General features: G+C 39.6%; 1 protein-coding gene across 4 annotated transcripts in view; it reads right to left on the bottom strand.

Moving 5' to 3' along the window:
- Nucleotides 1-721: 721 nt before the first annotated feature.
- The window catches only part of OPCML (opioid binding protein/cell adhesion molecule like), a 701,341-nt gene continuing 690,681 nt past the window's right edge, over nt 722-11,381 (bottom strand). For all 4 annotated transcript variants that reach the window (XM_027835167.1, XM_027835165.1, XM_027835168.1 and 1 more), the window contains one exon: nt 722-822. In XM_027835167.1, coding sequence (XP_027690968.1) covers nt 722-822 — 101 coding nt within the window. The remainder of the gene's footprint in view (nt 823-11,381) is intronic.

The following is an 11,381-nucleotide window of genomic DNA, read 5'->3' as shown; positions in this document are numbered from 1 at the left end:
TGACCAGCCAAGAATTTTTAAAGAAGAAACTAAGTCTCCAATCTTTTTTCTTCCCATCCACTCAGTTCCAGTTTCCCACACTCCAGAGATTTTCTCTCTCTTTTATCAGATGTGCTTCCACTTTAAGCAGGTTTCACAACCCCCTTGGCCCCACATCTCTATTTGCTGCAGGTATTTGAGGTGATGGGTAGAGTACAGTGCCAAGAGGAGGTGGTTGAATAATATACATGTGTACATATATTAAAAATCCACCCTGACGGGAGAGACAAACCCAATGTCATACATTAGACACATAACATGGGGTAATTTGTACAGCATAACAAAAAGGGTGATTTGTTAGCTCAAGAGACACAGACACGAGGGCTCTCTGATGTAATTCTTGTCGTGCACTACTTCATGAACCGAGGTGTATCTCTGGGGCATTTACGGGTTCAACTGAAACAGACTTTTTGCCAAAACAGAAGTTATGGGGAAGACAATGGGGAGAGGGGCAGAAGAGGAGGTAGGGCTAAGGGAGAAGAAACAGATTCAATTTTTGAACACACCCATGATTGATTATCCTACACATTGCAGAACCCTCCCCACCCCCTCCCCCCATCCCCACTCATTCAAGCTGAAAAACAAAAACAAAACAAAACTGGTTTGCCCTCCGCAGTGTAGAAGAGTAAAGTCTGTGGTATGGAGAAGCCAGGCGTCGCTCAGAGGACCCTAGGGTTTCTCATCAAAACTTGATGAAGAAGTGGACAAAGAGGGTCCCCGATAGCCAGAGGCATGCCAGTGCTCTGGAGGCAGAGCTTACCCCATCAATGACTGCTCCAGGCCCTGTGGGAGGGGAGAAAGAGAAATGTTTATAATCCAGGAGGAGATGAAGATGACCACCTCTGTCTTTCAATTTAAAGTTAAATACCTTTGCATGCTTCTCCCAGATAGATTTTCCTTCACCAGGAACTGCTTTCCCAATAAGCTTTGACCCACGTGATTGTATACCCCACCTTCTCCACAAACTGAAACTATTGAGAAATTCACTATCTCATCCAGATGATTTGACCACTGGTCAAATCACCTGGAAGATGTGTTTCAGAACAGGCCTATGGGATTACTTTGAGTTGGTGTACTGGGTCAAGATAAGGGCAAAGAAGGCATGAAGTATGACTGTGGGTGTAATTTCTTAGCATCCCACATGATCTCCAATTGTGTGTTTGGCACCCAAACAAAAGTGAGTATGTATTAGGGAAGTGTGATAGGTGAGTAGTTAAGTCCCAGTGTGTTGTAAGAGTCTGGGGCAGTAGTGTGAAATGAAAAGTGATAAGGTAACTGAAATGTTTGGGTGGCAATGACATATTACCGTGGAAAAACTAATGCTCTGCCACATCACTCACTGGCAGGGGTTCCTCAATCCTGGCTTACAAATTGCAGAAAATTATGCTATGAAAGGGCAGCTAGGTGGCACAGTGGATAGAGTACTAGGCCTGGAGTCAGGAAGTTCTGAGTTCAAATTTGGCCTCAGACACTTACTAACTGTGTGACCCTGGAAAGTCACTTAAACCTGTTTACCTCAGTTTCCTCATCTGTCAAATGAACTGGAGAAGGAAATGGCAAACAACTTCAGTATCTTTGCCAAGAAAACCCCAAGTGGGGTAACAAAGAGTCAGATACAACTGAAACAACTGAACAAAACCAAATTCTATAGCAGAAAATGATGAATCAATTATCTCATTCAAGATTTCTAAAGGAAGTGACCAGATTTATTCTGGTCATCAGTGGTATGTTTGAAGGAGGACCAAGGAAGTCATAACCCAAACTACCACAAGACTCTTTTCCCTGGGAATATAGTTGCATGGATCAGAAATCTTTCAACACCATTACTCAGAACAGGAAAAAATAAGATTGAAATTCCAGGAGGAAGTTAATTTGATCTTTTTTAGTTTTGTGCAAGGGTAGCCTTCCTCTTTCCCAACTATGTTCTCATTTCTTCATGGGATATTGTCCTATCCCACTACCATCCTGGAAATATCTAAGGCAATTCTGGCCTATTCTGGTCACGTGCACTACCCTGGGACAAGTTCATTTACCCATGTACCCGCTACGACAACATGGTTTAATTTGCTGACAAATGGAGTGGATATTGGCATTATGCACAATGAACTCATGTCCACTGTGATGACAGACCAATTTTCTTTCCTCAAATTCAAGAGTTTCAATATGGGCATTCTTTTCTTCAGCTGGGGTGTAATATTTATAATTCTTTCACTTAGCAGAAGGTCATGCTTCCCTGACAATTTAGGAATTTGTTCCTTGGTTGTCTGTGGTGCCATAGGACATTCATATAGAATGTCAGATTGAGGGCCCAAGTACAGTGCCATACCACCTGTCAGTGGCTCAGTATATTGGTTCTTCTATTCTAATCCCAACCAATAGGAATTTATTAAGTACTTACTACGTACTATGCTAAGCACTATGCTATTAAATGAATGGATGATATTAAATAGAATTATGTATCACTACATGCATAATATAGATAGTGCCTCGATCAGTATATTTAGCAGAGCAGTTTGGTCACTGTGGAATGTGCTTGGACCTAGAGGCAACTAGGTGGTACAGTGGATAGAGCAGTAGGCCTGCAGTCAAGATGACCTGAGTTCAAATCCAGCCTTAGACACTTACTAGCTGGGTGACCCTGGTCAAATCACTTAATTTCTGTCTGCTTCCGTTTCCTCTTCTACAAAAGGAATATTACAATAATAACACCTACCTCCCATGATTGCTGTGAGAATCAAATGAGATAATATTTGTAAAATGCTTAGCACAGTGCCTGGCACATAGTAGGTGCTTAATAAATGTTTGTTTCTTTCCAACCTACACTCCTAGGGATGTGTTCTGTAAAAAATAATATTATTATGTTATATTGAATTAATAATAATATTAACTAATAATAGCTAGCATTTATAAATTACCTCAAGGTTTGCAAATATTATTTCTGGGGGTCAAACCTATAAGAATGATTTCAAGTTTGGGAAGAAATTCAAAAAGAATACTACATACTGATCCATCAGGTCTTAGCTTAAATGCCTCTTTCTCCAGGGAGCCATCCTTGATCATTCTAGTAGAAAGTGAACTCTCCTTCCCATGAACCTTGTTTTCCCTGACTTATAAAATTTAATTATATTCTACTTTCCATTATTGTGTGTGTATATCTACACACACAACATATATAGATGTATAAATGTACATATATATTTACATATTTGTGCATGTACATATATACATATGAATTCATTAACTTTTCACTAAAACGTTCCTTTAATTATTTAGAAACATTATTATGAGAATGGGTCCATAGGATTTATCAGACTGCCAAAGGGGACAACAATACAAAAAAAAATTTTTAAGAACCTCTGTATTATAGAAAATTTTATGCATGTTTTATTTCTTCTATGAGATGATAAACTCCTTGCAGACAGAGAATGGTTTACTTATTTTCTTATTTCTCTACATGACTAAAATAGTGACTTAAAGCTAGTAGGTAATAAATATCTATTTGCTCAATGAATAAATGAATGATGTGGCTAACTGCAACCCCTAATTGTTGTGAGTGCCATAAAATGTCAGTCTCCACTTTGTTGGATGACACTGGATTATTAGACACCCATTTGGCTCTGTCTTGTAGTCTACGATGGTCTTTTAGAGTTAAAAGCACTGCAGAGTCAGGAGAGCTAGGTCTGGTCCCAGTAGCCTCCTCATGGGTCTCTGTACTTCCTGTCTCACCCTTCTCATGGAATCACAGTCAAGATCACAGATTTGGAGCTCAAAGATGCCTTAGAGTTATTAACATGCTGACTGCAAACCTTGATATTTTTTGGATAATTTTATTTCGATATAATTGGTTTTCTTTATAATCTAATATATTTTATTTTATGCATTTACAAATATTATTCTGGTAAAGAGTGACTAGGGCTTCACTAGATTGCTAAAAGGGTTCAGGACACAAAGAGGACTAAGAACCCCAGATGTATTCCAACTCTTGATCTTCGTTACAGATAAGGAAAGTGAAGCCCCAGGAGTTGACATGACTCACTCAAAGGTTACGCATGTAGGAAGATAAAGAACAAAGATTAAAAACCAGGTTATCTAGCTCCATTGCCAGAGCACTTTCTATTGGACCACACAGAGGACTGACTTCTAAATAACTGCTAAATTGACATTCATTACCCACAGTTTGATGATCTCCTTTCCCTACTCAATAAATTTCATTGGCTCCCTAGGAAATACAAACACAAGGTCCTCATTCTAGTAGTTAAAATCCTTCACAAGCTAGATCCATTTTATCTTTCTAGAAGTCTCACATTTGTCATCATGCATTCTCTACTCCAGCCAAACTGGCTCACTTGCCCCATACACATGACATTCTATCTCTTTCCTGTATAAATTTGCACAGGCTTAGAATACCTGCACTTCCTGGTACTTAGAAAAACTAGCAGCCACAATCTTCACAGTTGTTTTTAACCTCTATTAACTCATCAGTAGAATGTAATCTCCTTGAGGGCAGCGACTGTTTGTTTGTTTGTCTTTGTATGCCCAGCACCCAGCACAACACCTTGCTCATAGTACTGACTTCAAAATGCTTCATGAATTGAAGAGAATTTATCTTCTCTGAGTCTTAGGTTTCTGACCTATCAGATGGAAGGTTTGGACTCTAAGGTCCCTTGGAGTCCTAAGAGTCTGATTCTATAAATAGAATGCTTCTAATACACGCTAGAAGTGACAGCTGGGAGGGCAGCCACCAGGGTCAGCACTCATACAACCACGATTTTTGCCAGGCTATGTGCAATTAGCCTCCTTTTTGAAAGAGCTATAGGGTAACCACTAATTTTGAAACCCTTTTACTCACTTTTTTGATTCTGCTGCCTATGCAGTTAAAGCTTAAATTATTCTTTAGCAAGTGTGAAAAAGACAGGAAACTTGGCAAATGGATAGAGCAATAAGCATGTAGTCAGGAATCCCTGGATTTACACACCATCTAAGTCACTTATAAATGTAGCTATGCAACTACAGGCCAATCAGGTCATCTCTGAACTTGAGGGAACTTTCTAAGACTTAGTTACTAGGATGTAAGCTAGTGGAAAACATATAAATGAACAATGTCCATGGAAATGTTATCAGGTATTCTTATAACTGAGGATCATGGGATAGGTCTAGACCTGGAAGGGACATTAGAGGTCAACTGGTTCAACTATCTCATTCTATCATGGTGAGCGTGGCCAGCTACTAAGTAAGAAAATAGTAGAGTTAGTTCATTCAAGGATCAAATTTAAACTAAGGTAACTAAGATCAAGGGCAGCTAGGTGGGGCAGTAGATAGGGTGCTGGGCTTAGAGTCTGGAAGACTCACCTTGCTGAGTTCCAATTTGGCCTAAGACACCAACTAGCTATGTGACCCTGTGTGATTCATTTAACCCTGTTTGCATCAGTTTCTTCATTTGTAAAATGAGCTAGATAAGGAAAACTGCAAACCATTTCAGTCTCTCGGCCATGAAAATCCCAAGTGCGGTCATGAAGAATCAGACACGACTGAAAAATGACTAAATAACTAAGATTAAAAACTAGCATGACTTTGCTACCACCTTTGAAAATTAAGTTCACATATACCTTCTTTTTGGAGGTGGTCACGAGGAATTGGGAGACCCAGATTTATAATTTCTTTGGTGTCAGGTACTTCCTTTACCAATATAGATTGCCAAAGGCTATGCAATTTAGAGTTTAGAGCAAAGGTGTCAAACACAAGATCATAACACTTCTGAGTGGGGCCTGAACTAGATGATAATGTAACTGGGACATATTCAACAACAACAATAAAAATTGATAGAATATAATATATGATTTTCTAAATAAATATCCCATGAGCAGGGATCTTTACACAAAGTTTAATTACTCTGTTTCTTTTCGAATTTGACACCATTGGTTTAGGGAGACCCCTGGCATATTGAGAGGCACATAGCCAATATGTGCAAGAACTAGAACTTGGTTCTAGGTCTTCTTGACTTTCTAAACAATATACCCAAATACATCAGCAAATCTGAAAGGCAGGAAATTTAAATATTGCTATTCCTACTATTCAGATGAAGAAACTGAGGCTCAAATGTCTTGCTCTTGCTCGCAGAGTTTATATGTATTAGAGAAAAGTTTGGAACTGAGATGTCCAGACACTATAGATACTTCTTTTTGCCGTATACCAGAAGCTCACATGCCACAGTCAGCCTTGATGGGGCAGTTCAATGGGAAGCTTCCAGCAGATACTTAAAAGTTCAGAATCAGAACTGAACGGGAGTAATGCCTCTGTGCTTACTTGGGGCAATGAGCTACAATGGACAGTTCTGGAAGAAACATCAGGCAGGCTGTGTTCTCACTGTAGCTCTGCCTAAGCAGCTCTGTGATTTGGTCAAGTCACCTAGACCTCGGTTTCCTTACTTGTGAGATGGGGTATTTGGACTCATGCTTTCTTAGGTTCCTTCTGCCTCTGACATTCTCAGATTCCCTCTCTAAGGAGGAATTTTGAGAGACAAAAGCTGTCAGCAAAGCTCCCTGCAATTTGATTCATTAATTTCAACTTTACAGTAATCCTAATTTGACCAGAAAAGCTGAAAAGAAAGGATTCATGTTGAGTCCCTCCCACTTGGATCTCTGGATGCCCCCACTGCTCTCTCTCTCTGTCTCTCTCTGTCTCTCTGTCTCTCTCTGTCTCTCTCTGTCTCTCTGTCTCTCTGTCTCTCTGTCTCTCTGTCTCTGTCTCTCTCTCTCTCTCTCTGTGTTTCTCTCTGTCTCTCTCTCTCTTTAGTGGTTTAGGAGCTAACACACAACCTTTACCCAAGCACCTGCAAGGACTAAGTGGTTAAACAGCATTGCTGGCCTCAGTAAAAAAAAGGTTAAGGGAGGAGCAGCATGAACATCATCTACCTGAGACCTGGGATGACAGCATTTTTAGGTTTAGCATATATGTAATAACATATCTTATAATACTCTATACATATTTTACACACATATATGAATAGGGCAACTAAGTGGTACAGTGGATAGAGCACTGGGCTTGGAATCAGGAAGACTCATCTTCATGAATTCAAATCCAGCCTCAGACACTAGCTGTGTGACCCTAGGCAAGTCACTTAACCCTGTTTGCCTCAGTTTCCTCATCTGTAAAATGAGCTGGAAAAGGAAATGGCAAACCACTCCAGTAGCTGGGCCAACAAAACCCCAAATGAGATCACAAAGAGTTGAACATAACTGAAAAATTACTGAACAATAAAAATATATGTATAAATTTGATCTTCACAACAACCAGGTGAAGTACATGGAATCATCTCATTTTTTTCATCATTTCCTTTTTACAGATGAGGAAAATGAGGCTGAGAAGGTAAGTGACTTGTGCAGCTAGTAAGTACCTAAGAGGACTTAGTCTTCTTGTAGACTTCCTGACAAGTCCAGCACTCTATCCACTCTATCACCTTGCTGTCTCAACATGGTTGATGACTCAGTCACTTTAAATGTGACGGTAGTAGTAGTGACACATTTTAAAAATTTTACTACAGAATTCAGGATTCCAGAAGTAGAACATTCCTAGCCTTCTAACCTGTTCCATCAAGTGGACCTGGCCAAGGGTCAAGGGATGACTGTGTAGCTAGAGACTAAAATAAGAGTCTGCCCCCATGGAATAGCCAACAACATACATGATGTTGTTGTTGGAGCGGCCTGGAAAGACTCACTTCTGTCCCCTTATCAGGGATATGTGAATGACAACATGAGAGATTGGTAAGACAAAACATGCAGGATGGCAACTATAATACCAAGCCAAGAAAAGATCCCTGGGATACTTCCCTAGAGACTTGTCAGTAATGTGACATGGACTGATTAATGATTGATCTTTGGATCCAGCAATCCAGTTCTGAAACCATCTAATTAATCAGTCGATAGAGATTTATTAAATACTTACTGTGTGCCAAGAACTGTGTATCTTATCTAACTGTATTGTAATCTAGCCCCCACATCTACTTTGAACACCATAAGCCACCATATTTTCATTTAAGCCACTGTAACAAAACAACATTGTCTTTTCAGAGAAATATCTAACCTCACTGTCAGGAGGCTCTTCAAAGGGAGGATGGTACAGTGGATAATGTGATGAATTTAGAGTCAAAGGACCTGGGATCAAATTTGGACTTTGCCATTTATTAGCTATTTGACCTTAGGCAAGTCACCTAACCTCTCCATATCTTACTTTCTTTATCTGTAAAATGAGGTGGTTAGACTCTAGGGCAGGGCTAGGGAACCTGTGGCCTGGAGGCCTTAATAAAAGGATTTATTCTGTGAAGTTTGGATTCAGTCAAAGGGCCACACTTGAGGAGCTAGAGAGCTACATGTGGCCTTGAGGCCACAGGTTCCCCACACCTGCTCTAGGGCCTTTACAGCTCTAAATCTATGATCATGTATTCCAATCCCTGCCTGATGTGGGAATTTAAAAAGAAACAAAACCCATTTGCGTCTATGGCATCAAAAGTATGAGATTTTGGGATTAAATCAAAGCATCCCCAGAAATGCCTGAGTTATTTAAAGACAACCTTGAAACAACTCCTAAAAATAAGCATGGCTTTGCATCCAGTGCAAAGGCCACCTGGTCCACCTGACTCCAGGGCTTGACACTAAATACTGAAAACCTTTCTTGGAAAATCCCATCTTCTTTAGAGAACATATTCTGAGCATCCTACTCTTCAACCAGGACCAGGAAAGTGCCACGCTTAGGGAATCTTTGTACATGCCTGGTTAACACTGATTCAAGTGAATTAGAATGGCTGTTACACACATCAGCCTTAATTAAATATCTTTCAGGTAAAAATTGAAAGTGAGGACACTGATTCATACTCTTTCCCCAGTTCTCATCCCTCCCTCCTTATCTTTTTCCAATGCCAAAAATAAATCTCATCCTTTGCTGAATCTATTCTATGCCAGAAGTTGACAATCTTGGGAAGCAAAAGCTCAAATGATTATGCAAAGCCATGGGGTAGACTGTGAAAGACAAAAGACACCTGGAAGACAAACACATCAAGGAGAATAAGTCATCCTTTAGCACCAAAAAGGGGAGAAGAAGATAAGACAGAAATGACCCCATGGCAGAGTATGCCAAAATAGCATCAAGTTGCCAGTCAGTTTTTAAGATCAGTTCATACAAGACAGAAGAATTCTTCGGCTAACCACCAGACTTTTATTCAGCAGGTGCAGAGATGGAAAAGAATCCTATCCAGCTTCCAGAAGCCATTCCTCATGGCTGATGAAATATGGTCCATGCTATCCTCTCTAAGGCAGCTGTGGTGGAGTAGAAACAACATTTGGCTTTTTCTAAGTCTCAGATGTGCAGGTAGTTCTCTCTAAACTCAACTTTCTCTAACTTTTCATGTGTAAATTGGGGAAAATACTTGGACTACCTATTTTCTAAGGGTTGTTATGGGAAAAGCACTTGGCAAACTCTAAACACTATAAATTATTCTTTGGCGGATGCAAGATGGCAGAGAGAAAAATGTACTTGACTTAATGTGAGAAGGCCTAGTCTCCTATCTCAGTTCTGTCTCTTATTAGCTATGGTCAAGTCACCTCTCTTTCCTAAGATGCAGCTTCTCCAAGTCCAAAATAGAAAGAATGACACATACACATGAAGGAAGATTGTGGCATCATAGATAGAGAGCTGACCTGGATCTGGATTCAAGTCCTACTTCTGACACATACTGGCTGTGTATGGCTGGACAAACCATTTAATCCCTCAGGATTTCAGACACTGGCAGAGGAAGTACCTCTTGCAGGCTCCCTATACTGAGAAAGCCACAGGAATAGTTGGATATTAAAAACAAACAAACAAGCAATAGCAGCAACAACAAAAGAAAACTTCCTATTACTTTCCTCAATGACTTCAGAAATAACAAGAAGAGTATTGGATTTGGAGTCATGAGAGTAGAGACTAAGTCCTGACTTAGGCACTTACTAGCTATATGACGTCGGGCAAGTCACTTAACATCGCAGAGCCTCATTTTCCTCATCTGTAAAATGGGACTGATCCTATTTGAATTATATTCCCCAAAGGATTGTTTTGAGGAAAATGCTTTGTACACCTTTTCAGTATTAGGTAAATTTGAATTAAATCTATTAAGGACTAGGCTTTTTAAAGTCTGAATTTAGAGGAGGATTAAAAAAAAAAGCAAACTAGGTAACTATGACTGATATCTATAGAATGCAGCTTCAAACTCTAGGTGTAGTTATCCTAGACTCAACAGTTCATTGCTATATTCAAGAGATAACTGATAAACCACTAGAGTGGCAGGTGTTGAGTATCAAATACAAAAGCTAGCATGAATCTTAGGAAATAAGGTAAACTCAGGGGTGAGATCCTGCCATTTATGATATTAAAACCTTGTGTACCTCACAAGAAGTAAATGAAGTAAAAACGTCAAAAAAATTTCCCTCCATGTTGCTATGGAAATCTAATACATTTCTTCTCCAACAGTGGACTCTATGACAGAGATTAGAGGGGAGTGGCAGGTCAGAGAGGGAAGGCCTAAAACAGCTGAAGAAAATAGAACTTAATGATATAAAGGAGAGCTCAACAAACTATCATAACATATCAAAAAAAAGAGAAGAATTTCTTCAGGAAATTTCTAGATAGTCTGTAAGTAAAGATATGAACTGTCTGACCTTTCTAATGAAGAAACAAAAGGATAATGATGTTCTTAATGATTAGAAAAGAGGAGCAAAGAAATCTAATTAGACAACATGCGTATGGTACTTGTTGGTGGAACATGAACCTATTTTCTCCAGTGCCAGCTGATGAAGGCGAATCATTCACCTTCAAAAGGAACTTTCTCTCTATTGTTCTTAATTACAGCAAAAACATGGTTCTGTGTTGTATTACAAGCAAGCCTGGCCAGGCTTTGTAGTGCAATTAGGATTTCTATATGAAGAAGCAAAAAAGAAAAAGGCGCCATCTTTGTTTGTGTTCTTTATTTCTCTCCAGTGTGTTCATTCCACAAAGATGAAAGCTTAAGAAGTGGGCATCAAAAGTTAATTCAAATCTGTTGGCTCATCATAAGCTTGAAAGAAACAAGACTTTAGTCTTTGCCTTCCTGTAAGCTCTTGTGTCTATGCTGACATCAGCATGCCCTCCCTCCCCCTTCCCAAGTGCCATGAGTAAGTGTTAGAACTCTAAATGCCTAGACTAATAACCAGATGTCAATGATTCAGAGAGGGGAGGGTGGGGAGAGAGGACAACAAGGAAACTCATCAGAAATGAAATGTGAAATGTCTGCATATTTTTTTCTAATATGTTGACTTTTTGCAGGTTGGGGAAAATAC

Source organism: Vombatus ursinus, unplaced genomic scaffold (assembly GCF_900497805.2).
Source record: "Vombatus ursinus unplaced genomic scaffold, bare-nosed wombat genome assembly UNPS02014813.1, whole genome shotgun sequence".
Taxonomy (NCBI): domain Eukaryota; kingdom Metazoa; phylum Chordata; class Mammalia; order Diprotodontia; family Vombatidae; genus Vombatus; species Vombatus ursinus.
The sequence above is the reverse complement of the archived record's forward strand: the minus strand, read 5'-3'. Positions and strand labels throughout refer to the sequence as shown.